The sequence below is a fragment of the Phaenicophaeus curvirostris genome, chromosome 14, assembly GCF_032191515.1.
Source record: "Phaenicophaeus curvirostris isolate KB17595 chromosome 14, BPBGC_Pcur_1.0, whole genome shotgun sequence".
Taxonomy (NCBI): domain Eukaryota; kingdom Metazoa; phylum Chordata; class Aves; order Cuculiformes; family Cuculidae; genus Phaenicophaeus; species Phaenicophaeus curvirostris.
The window spans coordinates 18,254,996-18,274,125 of record NC_091405.1 but is presented as its reverse complement, the minus strand read 5'-3'; the positions used below and the strand labels follow the sequence as shown (position 1 = coordinate 18,274,125).

General features: G+C 46.5%; 1 protein-coding gene across 1 annotated transcript in view; it reads left to right on the top strand.

Moving 5' to 3' along the window:
* The first annotated feature begins 4,198 nt into the window (after nucleotides 1–4,198).
* Nucleotides 4,199–19,130, top strand: part of NFAT5 (nuclear factor of activated T cells 5) — a 64,872-nt gene continuing 49,940 nt past the window's right edge. Inside the window, exon 1 of the mRNA XM_069868725.1 lies at nucleotides 4,199–4,492. Coding sequence (XP_069724826.1) covers nucleotides 4,420–4,492 — 73 coding nt within the window. The 5' untranslated portion in view covers nucleotides 4,199–4,419. The remainder of the gene's footprint in view (nucleotides 4,493–19,130) is intronic.

The window sequence follows — 19,130 nt, the reverse complement described above, 5'->3', positions numbered from 1 at the left end:
CATATAATCCAAGCCTGCCAATTTGCACAGCGCTGTGTCTATTCAGCTCTCCTCTGTTCCCCTGTGCGCTCTGACAGCTATACAAGGCCCCTGTGTGGTTCAGCTAAATAATGCCTTTACACTCAGGCTTTGAGATTCTTTCTTGCTTGGATTTACAGCTGGTGTTTTAATCTTATTTGTGTCCCTTAGCATTGCTGTGTTTGGGAAATTGCTTTGCTGGTTGTCATATTCTTAGGTAGCCTAACAGTTCAGCTGTGGTCCTGCAGTCACGCTGAGCTGAACTGGGTGCACAGAAATGAACTGACGTCTTTTTGGGACAACTAACAAGTGGCAGCAACTGGTAATAGTTAAATGCAGCGTCTGAGTGCCTGAGTCAACACAATGCCTACTGCACCCATGATCTTCCTTTAGATCCCCCAACTTGCCCACATCACCCATCCCTCGCCTTTCCCAAGGACAGTGCTGCCCAGCCCAGCTTCCAGTGTGTCAGCTGCTTTTGGATAGTACACGTACCATCCACTCACCCCTACGAACAGCTCAGATCCCATACAGCTTCTTAGAGGGTAGGAGAACACAAAACTATCCATGAAATGCCTTCGGCTGTAATTCCGGATTTGCCCCACGTTGCTTCCCTTTGCTTCATTAACAAAAGGATTTTCTTCCTCAGGTAACAGCTTTCTGAAGAATTGCTGTCCAGGTGTTCCTCATCTCCTTTCAGTGAGGGACTTTTTGGCTGGTCATGCAGATCTTGGCAGCGGCACAGAGCCCTCTGCAAGCTGGTAACCCCTCCTTGCCATTGTCAGAACTTATGAAACTGCAAAGCAGACATCTGGGTTGCCACAAGGAAATTCTACCTGCCAGCTGAATGATAGAGATTACAGCAAAACCCTTTGAAAGACTTCTAACTCAGGAGGTTACTCAAGTCTGCCTCGAAGCAACTGAGCGATGCCCTCACATGATGCTGCCTGCCTGTTCCACTTGGCACAGGAGCTACAAGAGCTGAGGAGAAGGCCTGAGTGAGCTCTGGCCACAGGCAGCAGAGAAGAGAAACGCAGCCCAGCTATCCTGGTGGCAGCGAGAAGCCAGGGATGTGTCCTGGAGGCCCTGACGGCCCATTCTGAGCAACACTCGTGAGTGCCGCTCTTGTTCAGCATGGCAGCACTTACTGCGAAGGAAGGAAAAACACCTTACAGAAATCTCTGTTCTGTAGGCGTGATAAAAATAACACATTTAATAACGTAGGTATTGTATTTTTTTTCACTGTATCGGTGAACGCTGCTGAGCACCCTGAGCTGGCACCAGAACTATGGTGTGCTCTGAATGCTCCTCAGGAACAGGGCAGCCGCATCCAGGCTGTAAGCGCCCAGGGAAGGGTCCTGCAGACCTCCACGCTCAAGGGATACACACCTCGGGCAGGGGGCTGGTCACCAGGATGTTTCCCTGCTCCCCAGGACACACATTGTCCACTTAGCAGGTGAAAAGGCAGCTCCGTAGGAAAAGCTGGAGAGCCTCACTGGGCAAATCCTTACACAACCCGAGTACAAGCTTGTGGAAAACTGTAATGGCTGAGTATGTGAGAAAAGCTTAAATAGGAGATGCAGGAGGGCAGATTATGATGGTAGAAAAGGATGTTAAGGGTCTAGTTATTGAGCCCTCAATGCTGAAATTCACAGTCGTACTCCCTGGCCTGAGCATTGTGCCATCTCAAAACACCACAAATGATGATGAAGTCACGCAGAGGAGAAGAAAAGCCAGCACAGCTCCAGGGGATTAAAGCAGTACATCTGGGATGAAAGAGATATCCAACATCAAATAAAACCAAAAGCATACCACGCAGTTGCCATCATTCTTCTGCAAGGCTGGGAAACCGGGATGCCGTGCGCGTGCCACGCCAAACTGACTCCGCAAGCACTGTCTCGGCACTCTGCTTGCACAGGTAACGCGCAGAACAAAACCCAAGCGCTCGAAGCTGTAAGTACAGGAGTGCAGTCAGATGCCCGGTGAAGACATTGGGCAGGAGGTGGGCAGGCAGCCAGCAGTGGATGGTGGTGAAGGAGTCTCCAGAAAGCCTCCCAAGCACTGCTGTCCTGATTGGTGGGGTACAGCGAATTTCTGGAAGCTGCCAAGTGTTTTTGGAGAGTGATTTCTCCAGGATCTGAGAGTGGATTTGCACGGGAGCCAGCTGCAGGAGGGACGTGAGCCAACCTTTCGGTGACACGGTCACCGAAGGGAAACCAGACCCTCTGCTGAGCTGGAGGTATGCGTCAGCTGTTCACAGCTCCTTCCTCCTCCATTTTTCACAGCTTAAGCACTCGCCTGGCACTTTCATTCACTCACACGGCAAGCCCTCTCGCTTTCCAATCCCGTCCCCATTTCCAAAGTAGATTTTTATCATCTTGCAAGAGTAATGTTAAATCTGCACGGGTGACCTTGCCTTACCTCCTCCCCCTTCTTAGTCAGGGAAAGGGGTCCCAAACTCCCTCACCTCAAGTTTTTAGTCATCGTGTCCTCCACACTACCCAGATTTAGGGTACTTGTTTTCTTCTATGCTTCTATGCCATCTTTGTTTCATCTAATTAAAACATACTGGTGATACCCAGGCTACTGGAGAGCGTCCAGAGAGGCTGCAAAGTTGGTGAAGGCTTTAGAGGGAAAGGTGTATGAGGAGCAGCTGAAGTCACTCGGTCTGTTCAGCCTGGAGGAGACTGAGGGAAACCTCATTGTGGTCTGCAGCTTCCTCACAAGGGGAGGAAGAGGAGCAGGTGTTGATCTCTCTGGCAACAGGACCTGAGGCGACAGCAGGAAGATGTAGCAGGGGTGGGTATGTGTTAGATGGGATATGCCAGTTGTCTCAGGTTGGATATGAGGAGAAAGTTCTTCCCCCAGGAGTGGTGGAGACGTGAACAACTCCCCAGGGAAGCAGTCATGGAGCGAAGCCTAATGATATAGCTGGATAGCTGGAGAAGTGGGCCTCTCTTGTGAGACCTCATCTGGAGTAACTTGTCCAGTTCTGGAATCCTCAACGTAAGAAGGAGATGGAACTGTTGGAACAGGTCTAGAAGAGGCTACAAAGACGATCCGAGGGCTGGAGCACCTGCCACAGGAGGACAGGCTGAGAGAGTTGGGGTCGTTCAGCCTGGAGAAGGCTTCGAGGAGATCTCATAGTGATCTTCCAGTACCTGAAGGGGCCACGAGACAGCTGAGGGGGGACTGTGATGAGAGGGAATGGCTATGAACTGGAGAGGGGCAGGTTTAGACCAAACATAAGGAAGAAATTCTTCACAATGAGGGTGGGGAGGCCCTGGCCCAGGCTGCGCAGAGCAGTGGTGGCTGCCCCATCCCTGGAGGGGTTCAAGGCCAGGTTGGATGGGGCTTGGAGCCCCTGGTCCAGTGGGAGGTGTCCCTGCCCAGGGCAGGGGTGGGACTGGATGGGCTTTGAGGACCTTCCTTTAAGGCCCAAACCATTCTATGATTTCCTGGAAGCGTTGGGCCAACCCTGACAGCATCAGGGGTGCCCTGGGCAGGGCAGGAGCTGGACTCGACGGTCCTTGTGGGTCCCTTCCCACTGGGGAGCCTGAGCTTGTGCCATTACTGTCCCTCGCTCAGGACAAGGCCGCCCCCCCTTCTAGAGGCTTCCGCGCCCCCGCTGTTCCGCCCTCCGCCCCCCGCTGCGGCCCCGCCGGCGGCGACGCCGCGGGGGCTGCTCTGCGCATGCGCGCGGCGCCCGCCCTGGGCGGCTGTTCCGCGCCGCGCCTCCCCGCCCGCCGCGCCGGCTGTTCCGCCTCCCCACGCGCGCTAACCCCACCGTGCGCATGCGCAGCGGCTGTTCCGCGCCCTTTCTCCTCCCCCCCCCGCCGCCGCCGCCGCCGCCGCGCAGGTGTCGCGGCCGCCGCTGTGCGCATGCGCGCGGATCCCGGCCGGCGCGGCTGTCCCCGCGCACGCCCCGCGGCCCCGGCGGCGGGAGGGCCGTCTTGCGCATGCGCGCGGATCCCCCCTTCAACCCGTCCCCACCCCCCCCCCCCCCGCCGCCTTCGCCCGGAGGCTGTGCCGCGCCGCGCCTCCCCTCCCTCCGCGGCGCCGGCGGCCGCGCGCGCGCCCCCGCGCCCCGCGGCGCACGCGCCGGTGTCGCGCCCGTCGGCGGCGCGCGCGCATGCGCGGAGCGGCAGCGGAGGGGGCGGTCGGGCGGGCGCGCTCCGTTGGCAGCAGCCGGTTCCCGTTCGGCTGGCGGTGCCCGGTTCCCGACGGCGAACGGAACCTCCCGGCCTGGCCCGACCCGGACCCATCGGCGGCCCGGACGCCGCGTTCGCGCCTGCCGGTGCCGGCGCTCCCCTCCCCGGCGCGGCGGAGGCAGCAGCGCGCCCCCCCCTCCCCGCCCGCCGCCCGCCGCCCCCCTCGCCCCTGCCGGGCCGCGGAGCTGCGATGCCCTCGGACTTCATCTCTCTGCTCAGCGCCGACCTCGACCTCGAGTCCCCCAAGTCCCTCTACTCCAAGGGTGAGTGGCGGCTCCGGTACCGGGGGGGGTGGGGGGAGGCTCCCCCGGCCCCATCCCCCCCCCCACCCGGGGGGCTCGGCCCTGGGGCCCCGCGAGCGCGGCTCCCCCGGCCGCATTCCTGCCCCGGCCTCAAGAATGTGTCCCGACAGGTTCCTGCGCCGCCGGGCTCCTTCCTGCCTTCCCCGCTCGCCTCCCCCGTTACCGGCCGGGCTGTCCCGCCGCGGGGAGCGGGGGGAACCGGGCAACCGGGGCGGCTCGGGAGCCGCTGCTGAAGTTTCTGGGATGGGAAGGTCCTGCTAGGACGAAGGGGAATGGCGTTAAGTTGGAAGGGGCAGGGTTTAGGTTGGAGATGGGGAAGAAATTCTTCCCGCTGAGGGTGGGGAGGCCCCGGCCCAGGTTGCCCGGAGGAGCCGCGGCTGCCCCAGCCCTGGGGGGGCTCGAGGCCGGGTCGGACGGGGCTTGGAATCATACGGTCACCAGGCTGGAAAAGACCTCTTGGATCATGGAGTCCAACCATTCCTGTCTGCCACTAACCGTGTCCCCGAGCACCTCGTCTGCCCGTCTTTTGCTTGGAGGAACCTGATCCAGGGGGATTGGGACGGGATGGGCTCTCCAGTCTCTTCCAACCAAACCCATTCCATGACACGGGGTGTAACTGGTTGGGCTGGGAACCATTCCATTGTGTGACCCGGTATTGGGACTGGATGGGCTCTAAGGTTCCTTCCAATCGAAGCCGTTCTAATTCATGAGAGGGGAGTGGAAGTGGTTGGTCTGTGAGCTCCATTCCATGACAGGGAGTTGGATCTGGATGGGCTTTGAGGTCCCTTCCAACCCATTCCATTCCATGGCAGGGAGTTGGAACGGGATGAGCTTTGGGGCCCCTTTCATAGAATCACAGAATCATAGAATAACCAGGTTGGAAGAGACCCACCGGATCATCGAGTCCAACCTTTCCACTCAAACCATTCTATTCTCTTCTATCCTGTGGTGGGGGTGGTGGTGTGGTGGGTGGAACAGAATGAGCTTTAAGGTCCCTTCCAACCCAAACCATTTTCTGATTCCATAGAAGAGCCCAAGCAGCAGAGGGGTGGTTGTCAGCAGGGTAGTGGGTTACGGTACTGGGGAGTTGTGAGTGTATCCAGGCAGGAATCCCAGAGACTGGGGGTCTGGAAGAGGGAGCAGACGGGGCCCATTGTTGCGTGGGAAGAGCGAAAGAGAATGTATGGAATGCTGAAAGGATGCCCATTTTCATCATCAGGATTTTGGTTCCGACGAGTGCACGGGAATAGGGATGAGGATATTGTGAGAAATGCTACATGCTACACTTGTTCCTAACGCCCTTTCTCTTATTTAAAAGGCTTGGAAGTTGCTACTCGTGGTTTGTTGAACAATTCTGCCCGCAGGACAACTGGGGGGGAGCAGTGTTGGGGGTATATGACAACAGAAATGTAGAGTCTTTTATTACCTTGAAGGGAAGGGAGAATTGGAGTTTAATATTGCTGTTGGAAAGATTAAATAGTTTGGAATTTTTGGCGCTAATTGCAATATGCTCATTAACTCCAAGTTGTGTGTCATTAGTGCTAGAGCTAAAAGAAATAAAAAGACTTTAACGAGTTAAAGCACATCTTTAAAGCTCTCAAACTGCTCTAAGTAATTTTCTTACTGTTCAGAGATCTTAAAGTTGTCAGCAGTGTATCATAGTTTGTGATGTTTTGTAAAGGCGTTCCTGCAGGGGCTTAAGGCTCTCCTGTTATCCCACATGTAGGAATTCCAATTGCTTTCGGCCCTAACGAGGGCAATGGGAGGGAAAGAGTATTTTGAAACAGGGCAGTCGTATTCAAAACACAAGCAGTAAAACCCCATCAAATTATCATTTATTGTACTGGAAATTTGAAGAGTGTGCATCATTAAAGTGATTTGTAAAGAATTTAAGTAAATTTTCATGTAAGTTGTAAAATTTTTTTTCAACAGCTCACGCTGAATGGAGCAGGACTTGTGAACTCATCGATCTTACTGTGGACTCTCACAATTGTTAGGTTTTTTATATTTGAGTGTCTCTTTCAGGTAGGAGAAGGATCTCTTGGTGATTAATCAAGAGTCTTTCTTCTTCTGGTGGCACTGATGTGGGTTCAGTGCTAGAAAAGGTCTAGAGAAGGATGTTTGATGCTTTGGAGTGGCCATAATGAGCTGATCCAAAATGGCATCTGATTAGAGGTGTGTGGGGCAGTGAATGCCTATAACGAGGTTAAAGCAAAGTTTGCGTTTCATGTTTTGTCATAATAAAAGATCAAGGAGATGTTCAGCTGAAATGCAATTCAGTTTAAATTAAAACATAGAACGAATGAATATACTTCTACATAATGAATAGTTAAGTGACCCTCTTTGTGAGGTGTATTAGTATGATTTTTAGCTCGATCTAGAGAAGTGTATTAGTGGTTATCTGATTAATCAGAACAAGTTTGTTTTTTTTTTTTTCCTAGATAGATATGGATAAACTTATCCTGGGGAGAAATGCTGTGGATCAGAATATGAATACAACTGATGAGATAAAGGGAAAGGTCTGAACGCAGTGCGAAAGCCACAAGTATGCATTTGTGATGAGGGTGTGTTAGGAGCATGTAGTTTCTCATAACCGCTTTCCTTGTAGACGTACAGCTACCCCGCAGCTTGGAATCCAGCTTGCAGATTGAATCGGGGCCAGTAACTTTTCCTCTGAATTACATTCCTGTGTGCGCGTCGGGATGGTTGCGGTTTACTGATACTGATCGCCTGAGTTTGTCGGTGGTGATCACTGTGGGGTTTTAGAAACGCAAAGGTAGCTGTAGGATTGGGGTGGGCTTGAGAGTAATTGGGGTTTTCTAACATAGAGACTTCAGTTTATTGGGATTAAAGTAGAAGAGTGTTTGTCTATTGATTAAGATTTACTTACCTGCTCTTAGAAGTGCTGCTTGAAAACCAGATGAATCGAGGTGTACTTCATGCTAGTGCAGATTTTTCTAGTATCGTTCATCCTGTTCCCCAGACAGACTGAGTTATGTCATCACTCTGCCTCTGCACTGTGAGTTAAAGTTTTGGCTTGCATGCTCTTTTCGGCCGAGGTTTCTGTTGTTCATATTCTTCTAAAAATATTAAATCAAACTTGTAAAAGCACTCAGACCTGAGGTGAAACGGCAATGCAGGCAACGGGAGAGTCGCTAACTTAGAAGTTGATCAGATCGTTCATTTGAGTTATTTCTTCCATTTATGTGCAGTTTGGAAGAGAGAGTTTTATCTTTGAGCATTTAAATACTGTATCTTCCAGTTTTTACTGTTGTAGGTGTGGTCTCATGAGCAGTTCCAGCCAGTATGAATTCCCACTGCTGAAACAATCTTGTCGCCTGCCTTTCCCTGCTGCTCTGCTCCTGCCAGCACCTGTGTGGCCGTGCAGCGAGCTGAACTGGAGAACAAATCACGTTAAAATTAACTCAGATTTTCCCTTACGCCTTCTCACCCTGCTCCCCAACCACAAAAGGGAAAAGAGGAAGAGAAATGTTGAGTTTTTTAAGCAGGTGAGGATCCTGATGGAGTTTGCTGTGGGTCTTTGTGAATGGCTTGTGCTGACTCAAGGAAAGGACATGTGGAAACTAGCAGTGGGGAAGGGTGGGACGACTTCTTTCAGCAGCAGTGCCAGCTTAGATTGGCTTAAAATGATAGTGGAACTGTGCTGTTCGAGGGAGGGGATTCTGCCCCTGTATGCCTCTCTGGTGAGACCTCATCTGGAGTATTGTGTCCAGTTCTGGAATCCTCAACATAATAAAGATATGGAAAGGTTGGAATGGGTCCAGAGCAGGCTACCAAGATGGTCAGAGGGCTGGAACACCTCCCATATGAGGACAGGCTGAGAGTTGGGGTTGTTCAGCCTGGAGAAGAGAAGGCTCCGAGGAGACCTTATAGGGACCTTCCTGTACCTGAAGGGACCTACAAGAAAGCTGAAGAGGGACTTCTTTCTTTACAAAGGCTTGTGGTGATAGGACAAGGGGCAATGGGTGTAAACTGGAGAGGGATGAATTTAGACTAGACATAAGGAGAAATTTCTTGACGATGAGAGTGCTGAGGCCCTGGCCCAGGTTGCCCAGGGAAGTGGTGGCTGCCCCATCCCTGGAGGGGTTCAAGGCCGGGTTGGATGAGGCTTGGAGCCCCTGATCCAGTGGGAGGTGTCCCTGCCCGTGGCATGGGGTTGGAACTGGATGGGCTTTAAGGTCCCTTCCAACCCAACATATTCTATGAAGTCGCATATCTCTGGAATATGACTGCTTATACATATTAAAAGAAACGCCAAGTGTTCATTTCAAGGCTTGTTGCTGAAGCTTGTTCCCACAGCTCCTGAGGAATGAACTCGTGCTGAGGATTGAAACTCATTTTTTTTATGTATAATCAATACTAAAAAAAGTATACTTTGTGACCATTGCACAAGAACGGTGTCTCCTAATAAGAAGATGAGATACGCAAAAATCTGTGCATTTTTGAAGGCTAAAAATGTTTCGAATGCGATAGGTTGAATTCCTATCTTTACATAACATAGTGTCCTTTTTGAAATAAAACAGCCCAAATGTACGTACAGATTAGTAATGTAGTAGAAAAATCACTGGAGCATAAGCCTAAAACCTTGAGGCTGGTTGTTCTGCAGCTGGATATCATGTGCGATGTTCAAATATAGCAAAGTTAGCTGCACGCTGTCAACAGGCAGAGGTGAAAACCTGTGATTGCAGCAGGTCATCAAATGTCAGTTACTACATCTGAACTGATTAAAAGTGTGATTAATTTAGCTAATATGTTCCTTTGAAACAATTATGAAGTAACGTGTGTGCTAACAGAGTTGCATTTTTGCACAGATCAGAACTTTTGATTCATTCCTCTCCCCCGTTTTGTTTTACTGTAAAAACGTGAGACTTTCTGGAACTTGGAAGCAACAAGAAAAATGTTAGCAGTCTCCTAAATAGCTCTTTTGCCCTAAAAGTGTCATAGAATTGAGCCTCACTTTTCTTTCATGCTTAAATGACAGTGATCTGCTTGTGTTTACTGAGATTTGTTGATACAACATGTGGGTTTTGGTGCCTTTTTTTTTGTTTTCTTCCTACTAGAAGTTTCTTATTTCCATAATCCAAGGGCTACTCTACTAAGACAGTGACTGAATTATCAAAGATGGATAAAAGATGCTTTATAAAAATAGTAGGAGCCTGCTTTTCTTTTTGAACTTGAGAGTTCGTACTAGCTGGTTTTAGGAATAGGAATAATACTTAGCTTCTTTTTATAATGATACTTAGCTTCTTTTTGTAGCTGGTAGAAGGTGCCATGCTGGACAGGCAGTGCTGGGCGTTATGTCAGGGATAGACTGCGTACATCCGCCTGCTTGTGGCTCTTCCAGCTGCCCTTGGGATATTCTGACTTAAGTCAACTGAAACGGATTCTACCAATGTTCCTTAAATTTTATGTTGTAAATGGCCGTTTCTCCTTCAAATCTTACTAGTTTATTGGCTTTAACAACAGAACCGTGGAATATGTTGCTGCAAGATGCTTATGTGTGATGCGGGGGGCAGGGGGGAGGGTTTTGAATTCACAGCTTTTCATGCTGTAATTTGAATATTCCAGTGACAGCGCTGTTTAAACAGACCCCTTTCCCCGCCGTCTGTTCTCACCCATGTACTGTTCTATGAATTGTGCCAGCACAATTGTTTTCTGTGGCTGCAAGATAAACGAGATTAGGAAACCAATCTAGAATGAGTATGTTGTACTTTTGATATGATTTTCTAATACTGGACTCTCCCTGGACTCCTTTTACTGTGCAGCTGCACCAGCAGCGGTGTCAGGACAAGAAAGGGGGTAGCTAGGGGCTTTGGTTAAGTGGTAGTGGAGGTAGAACTGTGAAACTGGCTCTGCCGCAGAACGAAATGGTCCTTGCGTTGTGCCTTCTGTTGCATTTGCTGTGTGCTTGTGCCCAGACCAGGCAAGCCAGGCGCCCTGCCTGGGCTGGCTCTGTGGGGATCCTGAGGTTCCTTGGGGATTCCTGAGGGAATGCGTTTCTGGAAGCTGAAAAGCCGGGCAGGATGCTGCAGCACCTCTTCTGCTGCAGGGGTGGATGGAAGGGTGTGAGACTGTGTCTCCTGCCTTGGATTCTCCTTTGCTGCCTGTTTGTATCCGAGTGTAAATGTGTGATGTGGATCAAGGAGTAGGGGAAATAAAGAGGAGTTAAGTAAGTTTTCTTTAGTTCTAAGACTAGTTGGATTTTTTTTTCGTTATCAATTTTACGCTTTTTGGGTACTTTACATAGTTCTATGAAAGCTGTAGGTATTTTCCTGTTAGAGAATCTCTTACATTGCCCAATAGTCTTGTCCCATCTAAATTTAGATATGCAAGGAAACCATAATTAGAGAAAATCTTCAGTCCCATGGAAGGATTTGAATATTGCAATGAGGAGCTTGAATTTGGCTTGGTTTAGTGAGTTTTTAGCACGAGCACAGCAAGTGTCAGAGTCGTGCGGTTGCAGTGATCCCTTTTGCTTTGTCAGCCAGGGCTGCTCCAGCCTGCCGGCCATGAGTGAGGGGTTCCCTGCGATCAGCTCGGCTGGGCTCAGCCTTCTTCCACTTGCAAAGTCAATTGGATACCTTCTATTATGTTGGCTTTTAATTCAGTGCTGTTGGAGGATTCTCGGGGTCCCAGAGGTTGGAAAGGGTTTTAACTTATTGTGCTGATATTTCTGATGCAGATGAGCTTGAGAGGAAGACACCTTTTCCCAATATGTTCTTTCCACCCACTTTAGTCTTTCGTCAGCTTGTGTTCGTCTTCCGGAAGGTTCTTTATGCACTTCGACACTTGCTCTAATGGAGATCTGGAAATCTTTAGCTTATGAAAATATCAGAAGTAAAAAAATATTTGTGCTTCAGTTAGTGCAGGATCTGCATGTTTGAGATCCATTATAGCTGCTCATAAAAGGAATCCATAGGATACTGCTGTTTAGTACAGTCAAGAAATAATTTTTTTATTGTGCTTCCCAGATTGTAGGTTAAGATTTTTCAATTTTTATAAAGCGTTTGATCTTTATTTATAAGTTTTCAACAGAATAGTTACCTTCTGTTGGAGTCTGTTGACTAAACGTGGTTGTCATAGAGAGCCTTGAGCTGATTTTTGCAGTACACAGATTACTCTAGTTTTATGTAGAAATGTACTCCTTTGAATTGGAGAAAATAAAAAGAAAGTGTTGCTTTTCTTTATACAAAAAAGGGTGATGGTCTGAACTCATTTGAAGTTTTAGGATGTGCTGGTAAACCCTAGCAGGGATGGATGAGTGGCCAAAGTGCAGGTGAAGTGAGGTGTGTGGTCACGTCTGGGCAGTTTATAACGTTTGTTATCTTCTCTGTGTTTATGTAAAGAGTAAAGTGATGAGGCTGAATATTCGGACAAGTTTTGGCTTTCTCATCAGCAAGTACAGCAATTACTTTAGGAACTGACTGAAATGAACTTTCGGATCTAACTTTGAACTGTGGTGTAACAGTGGACACGTAGTAAAATCTTAAGTAACTGCTATTTCCAAAAGCATGCAGTGCTCCAGCAGTGTTTGAAAGGTAAATGCTCAGCATCAGGTACGTCTTAGTGACCTGTACAGTGAATATCACCGCACCAGGCCAAGAGAAATTTTTTCACTATTGATGGAGATACACTTTGAAGAATCCTTCTCCAATTCCCATTGATTAGTTGTCCCTCCAACTCCTGGGAAGCTTTTATAGTTGCTTTGTAAATAATTATAAAGAATTTTGGGTCACCTTACAGAGTTTACAAAACTAATGTAATATGCCAAACCTTTGATACTAGAAACAGATTGGAGTTGTGGTGGAGTTCTGTCTGTTTTAGCAAACAAAAGGAGTATAGAGAGCAGATCCTATTGATGCCCAGGTGAGATGAAGCAGATAGGAAAGAAAGATAGAGATTTAAAGACAATAATAAAAAGTTTTCAAATCTTGGGAGTTCCTCTCCTGTTCAGAAAAAAATTACATTACAGCCCGTGCTTTCAGTCTCTCATTGTCAGAAGGCCTCAGCAGAAAAATCTGTAAGTTTTGATAGCAGCACTACAGAGTGATTGGAAAATAATAAGCTGTAGAGTTCCGTAGCTTCTCTGACAGTTTGTGTTTTCCTGTGTGTGGGAACATGACCTACTAATGTGACTATTAACTGATCGTGGTTGTGCAAGGCGCTTCATGAAATGGAGCAGGAAGATACGAGTTGTGAGTGACAATCTGCCCTGTTAAAATCGCATTCTGCTTCTCTCAGTGCTTGTCCTCGGCGAGTTGATGGCAGCTGCAGGCTGCAGAACTCACACCAAGCAGCTCTGCACATGTACAGTAACACAAGTCCTACTAACAACACGTTTCACAATTTGGGTATGTCTACTATCACAGCTTTGTGTGTATGGTGTATATGCTTAACTAGTCACAGTACAATAGGAGTAGTTAGACTTTTATTCAGTTCTTTGTTGACTCTTGGTTAGATTTTGGATTCAGCAAGAAAGTCCACAATCCAGTTGTGTACTTGATGAAGAAGTATTTCTTGTCTTCCACTTAGAGTTTATTTTCTCTTCAGTTTAATATCAGGAATGAGGAGGTCTCCTGGTTTAAAAGGCTTGAGATCATCTAATCCATCTGCCTTGCTCAAGCTGTGCCAGTTGGAACAGTTTGCCTGGGGCTGTGTCCAGTTGGATTTTGACTATCTTCGTGGATGGGGACTTCACAACCTCTCTGGGCAACTTGTGCCAGCGTACCTTGATGGTTAAGATAATTAAGATGGAATTGAATGTGCTCTGATTGATGCCCATTGCCTCTTGCCCTGTCACTGGACACTGCTAAGAAAAGTCTGTCATTCCCATCCGTCAGGTGTTGAGACACATGGGTAAGATCCCTCTGAGCCTTCTCATCTCCAGGCTGAGCAGTCCCAGTTCTCTCAGCCTCTCCTTGTGTGAAAGTTGTGCCAAGCCTTTCATCTTCATGGCCCTAAACGGTGTCAGTTCGTGAGTTCTGAACAGCTTTTACTATTCTAGGGATTTTTGTGAGTTCCTGCATTAGAAACTCTCATGTCTAGTTTTCTGTTGCAGTCATTTTCTTATTGGAGCACTAAGTCAGATTTTTTTTCCTTTTGAATGTAGCTGTTGATTTTACTGAGATTTTGTGCTCTGTTATTAGTTCAGCTGAGGATATCTACCAGGTTCAGAACCTAAAGGGAGATGTGAGTGCTGTGTTGCTCCCCTAAGAGAGGGAGTTACACTTGTTTATCAAGAGTGTGTTCTTTGAAAGTGACTTTCTGGGTATTCCTGGAATTCTGAGCTCCAGAAACACTCAGCATATTCAGCTGTTTTCAGCTCTTGTTAGTGACAGAGAAAGAACTTCCATCAAATGTCTTGTCTGTAAGTATTTTTGTGTGAGTGTGATCGTACAGTTGTCCTTCCTTAGCCTGTGTGCGGATTCCGTTTAGGAATAAATCTTACTTTGTTTTTCTTTCAGGGCATCTGGGTTCTAGACAGGGCCATCTGCCTCGCCTTGAAACTTGAACCACACCTGAAGTGGGGTTGCTCTTTAGCAGATGGGGAAATCATTTGTTTTTTCGTTTTGTGGCCTCAGTAATTCAGTTATTTGCTGCCACTTAAATAGAAAAGGTGCTTAAAAAGGTGCCTTTGGAGGTGTGGTAGCAAGGAAGGGATTATATTGTTTGGAGTAAATTTAAGTACTCCTTGCCGTGCAGGTATTTCAATACATTCATACAATAGCAAAAGAATTTGTTTAGGAAGATTATTGACTTTCTGCACCTGAGCCAAGGATTCTGCAAGCTTTATTTTTACTGGATGCAGCTTTTCAACATAGAGGAAAGACAGCTGAAGTATTCTGGGCATTGGTAATGAACACTTTATATAGTGGGATACTAGTTATCTGTTGAAGAAACTCTGAGTAAGAGCATGTTTTGCCCCTTAGAAGTGTGGTAAAGAAAGGCAATTAAATGGACTCAAAGAGATCTGTAACAGCAGATGGCTTGAGAAGCTGGTAGCAGACTATAATAGCTCAGTTTATTGGGGAGGGAATGAACTTAGAGAAGGGGTGCTGGGAAACCCCAAAAGCTTTTGACAGGTACTCTGAATCCATCCAGATATGATCTTCACGCTTGCCAGTTGTCCCCATGAACTCTAACGCTCTCCTATTACATTGTCTTCCCTTGAATCAGTGTCAGGCTTAACTGGAGATACAGAACTGAAGAAGATTTGAATGAGGGTGGTAGGAGGATGAAAGCGATGAATGGTATAGCACAGATGGATAGACTGCTTGTTTATTATTCTTTTTCTTTTCTTCTGTACACCATTTTATTGTGGAAACCATTGACAGATGTTTTGAGTGGTAAAAGGATGAATGATTCAAGAAACTGTTGGATTTATAGAGTATATATCTGTTCAGGGAAGCCTGCAAGCTAGGGTGTTAGTCTGTAGCTGATGGTTCGAATTTGGAAGGTACTGTAATACTCTTCTAATCTCACTGGCTCTTGTAAACCTTTCCTTATAGTTCACTGCTAGGAAAGATACAAGCTAATCAGTATTTAGTTTGATTTGTTACAGCCGTCCTTCAGTTTTACATAACTTGGCAGTTCCAGAGCACTTACACCACTGATTCTTTCATTGCTGCTCTCCCTCTGATTCCACTGAGGTTTTCTGTAGTACAGAAAGAAATCTTTTATCCATGTTTTGCCATTAAATGGTTGGCTTAGGTTCCCACTTGTCTCCTGAGAGTCGTGTGTGAACGTATTTGGAGAAGAACTTGCTTAATGGTTTCAAAACCTGCTTTTACAAACAACGTGCATCTTTATTTCCTTGAGGAATTCCTTCCAGGTGCGGTATTTCTCACACAGGTTTGCCTGTGGCTCGATACACCCGTCATTAGTGGCATCTCTCATTATCTGCAGTCTCAGGGACTCTGGTGTGTAGCTCAGCGCTGCTTGTTAGGAAGAACAAAGGGTTTGTAGATGCAGAGCCTGAGCTGGAGCCGTAGCACCTTGTGCTTGATGAAAGCTGGCTTTGAACAAATGCAGTTCCTAACACATGCTTCTGCTGTATCATTCAGGCTCACTTAAAAGGATTTTATTTATAATCTTCTTTTTCCCTTTCTTTCTTTTTTTTTTTTTTCCTAATTTCCATCACGAGTGTGTTCAGAGTAGCTGCCTTGAGCGCTAAATGTGACAGAAAGCTGAGCAGACACTATGGGAGTCGTGTGCCGTGCTCCGAGGTGCCTTGTGGCTGTGTGAAATGGGTGAAACATCCAGGCTGCCTCTCATTACTTTGTGTTTTTTAGCACTGATGTAGTTTTACTTCCTAATCTGGGATCTTTCGATACCAGAGAAAGAAGTTGGTGAGATCCAAGAGTCTTGGGCTCCAGCGCTTTCACACAACACATCTTTCAGTACCGGATCAGTCAGTTTATTAGGAGTTACGTTAGGGATGTCAGACTTTGAGCAGAGATTTCTTTGAACTGTGCCAGGGAGTTCTGTTTGTTAAACATGACTTCATGTTTGTTTTTAAAAATTATGTTTATCATCAAACATAGTGCTTGAATTGTAAGTTGAAACCACAGTGATGGTAGGAAGCATAAATATTTCTCAGTTTTAGGGATAATGAATGAGAATACCTTTTAATGTCAGTACCTTACTAAAATGAGTAAGGAGAGGGAAGCATGAAGAGCTAGTTTGTGGGCTCAAGGTGCTAGACACCATGCCAGGTGTTACTAGGATGTGTTGAATCTCACGAACAGAGCCTCTACACCCAGGTTTATAATAAAGTACTGAATCTGAGAGGTGGTTGCAATGTATTGAGTTTGTCTGATTAGCTGTATGCTTTTATTCTTCAAACCAAATATCGTGATGTAGCCTGAAAAACAGTGCATGTCCTTTTCGTAGAGTCATAGAATAGTTTGAGTGGGAAGGGACCTTAAAGCCCATCCAGTTCCACCGCCTGCCATGGGCAGGGACACTTCCCACTGGATCAGGGGCTCCAAGCCCCATCCAACCTGGCCTTGAACACCTCCAGGGATGGGGCAGCCACAGCTTCTCTGGGTAACATGGCCCAGGGCCTCCCCATTCTCATCATGAAGAAATTCCTCCAGTTTTTTGTTGCTGGTGTTGTGTTTCTTGTTCTACAGCAAAGGCAAAAGAGGGCAGAAATAACCCCTTTGGAAAAAACAGTGTAATCCTGAAAAGGCTGAGAACTGTTGTTCTGAGCTGATAGTAAATGGGGAGGGTCAGGTGGACTTCTTGATTCCAATGGTGCTTTGCACCTCTGGAACTGGCATAACCGGCTGGGGCACCCGATTACCTCTGTTTCTGCGTAGCTTTGTTTTTGAAACAATAGCAACATTTTGAAGTGGTTGATGAATAGCTATTCTTTGGTCTGCTGTATTTCGGTTTCTTTGAGCATTTGAGGAATGAAGTCTTTGTAGTATCAGAATTTGATGATGGTGAGAAACCCAACTATCCCTACAATTCAGTTTAGTATAGAAACACAAATAAAGAAATGCCATTGTTATAAGGACTGTATGTAACACTGTTGTATGGCAAAATGAGGCTGTTTTAATTCCTTAATTGAGTTTTCATACCTTTCGTGTTTGGATTCTTTCCAAACATAAGATTAGCTTGGTTTCCTGCGTGCTGAAAGATTAAAACATGGCAACGTTGGCTTTATTTCTTTTTGAGTTCTTAAAGTACTGTGAATGGATTGGTTTCTTTAACAGTTTTTTCTCTTAATTTGGGTCATGAGATAAATGTGCATCTTTAAATACTTCTCATACGTAGTAAAGCCTTTCATGTGCTGCTGATGGGTTTGGCTGTCTAGCAGAGCAGCACCCTGTTATGTTCATGTGCTTGCAGTTCTGTCAGTCCCTGGCTGCTCTCTTCATCCACCGTGGTGTTTCAGTAGTAGCTTTTGAGTTCTTGGATTTCTCTGGAGTTTACAACTGCGTAGGATCAGCTCTTCGGTAAGTCATTACTGGTCCATTTCTTGAAGTGAAAATTACTCAATAATGTTTTCTCTCTTTCTGAGATGTGTAAAATTGGATGCAAACAAGACACAGGATTTATACTGTCTGTCTACATTTATAAAAGTACTCTTTGGGCTGTGAATGGGGATGACTGAAACACAGCCAGGAAAGCTTTATTTGATATTTGGATGAATGCCATAAATAGAATTCAGCTAGCACATGCCTTTGTCAGTTGTTGAAATTCAACTTTAAAAGGATTAATTTTTCAACCTTACCCTGCTTTGTAGAATCCTGAATATTGAGATTAACAGCTTTTTTGAAGTAGGTGAGTTTTGTTCCATTATGAGTTGCTTCCAAGATTACCTTTCTAATACCGGTGTTTTTGGTTTGAATACTTGTGCTAAAAGAAGCAAACCAAGAAACAACTTTTAGCTTCTTTTTATTTTCAAATACAAGAAATAATAATAATACAGTAGTGATAAAATTTTAATGACTATGGTGGTTAATGATCATCTTTCTTTAAAATGGAAGTGGCTGTCTTTTGTTAAACTTTCTTCTTCGCTAACATACTCTAATATGCCTTTCAGTGTTGGAGAGGCAGCATTTGCGGGCAAGGTTTGCGTTTTACAGTGTCTGGTGCTACATCATCAACACAGAGCGCTTGGATCCCCTGCTGATTCTTCGGAGTGGAGCTGCACCAACATAAACTTTTAATCATAAAGTTTTCTAGTGCAGGCAGTACTGTGGCATCTGCCTTTCCCTCTGTGCTCACGAATTGTGTTGATTTAGGGTTTGCTGCTTTTGTCTGAAGCCAGAGGGAACTGGAAGGAAGATTTTCTGTTTGGCTGTGTAAAACATCCTTGTATACACTGCAGTTTCTTTGAAAACCTGCCACTGTTGCTGTAGCAGCAATATAGTTCTGCCAGTACTGCCAATAACAGGAGCACTGGCGGGAAGACTTGCTTCCAGTCTTTCACTGATTTATCATCCACAGATACTCTGAATATAGCACAACAGAGAAAGAGGGAGGGAATAGAGTTCTACAGTCTGTTTCCTCTGCCCTCTCACCCTCTCTAGAGGCGCTGCTGAAGTGAAAGTGCCGGTACAGTATTGGGAAGCAAGTGTCTTGCTGACATATCTTCATTTGAGAGCTGTGTGAGAAACAGTGGTCCAGGTAGTGCTGGGGACCTGATTCAGAATACATTACTGTGTACAGGAACAGAAGGAAGCAGTCTGCCTATTTTAGATTTTTAAATTTGAACGGAGCCCTGTGTTTAATTGCATTATTCCAAGACATACTTGAAGACATGAAATAAAAGCATTGTTTTAGTGTTAACTTGCAACTGCAGCCTGGGTGAAACAAGTCCCGTTGCGTTGTGCTGCTGTCTGGGGAGCCTTGTGGGTTATGATCTTTTTCAGACTCAGTTACTTCATTTGCAAGAACAGGAGTAAATAGGGCTGACAAATTTGTAAAATGTTTGAAGGTGTGTGCATCAAGACTATTAAGTGCTGTATTGTGTCCTTTTGCTCAGCTTCACTAAGTCTGGGGTTTCTCTTGCTCTTTGACCTTTGCCATACAGTTATGCAGTAGGTAACTTTTATTCCTTGAG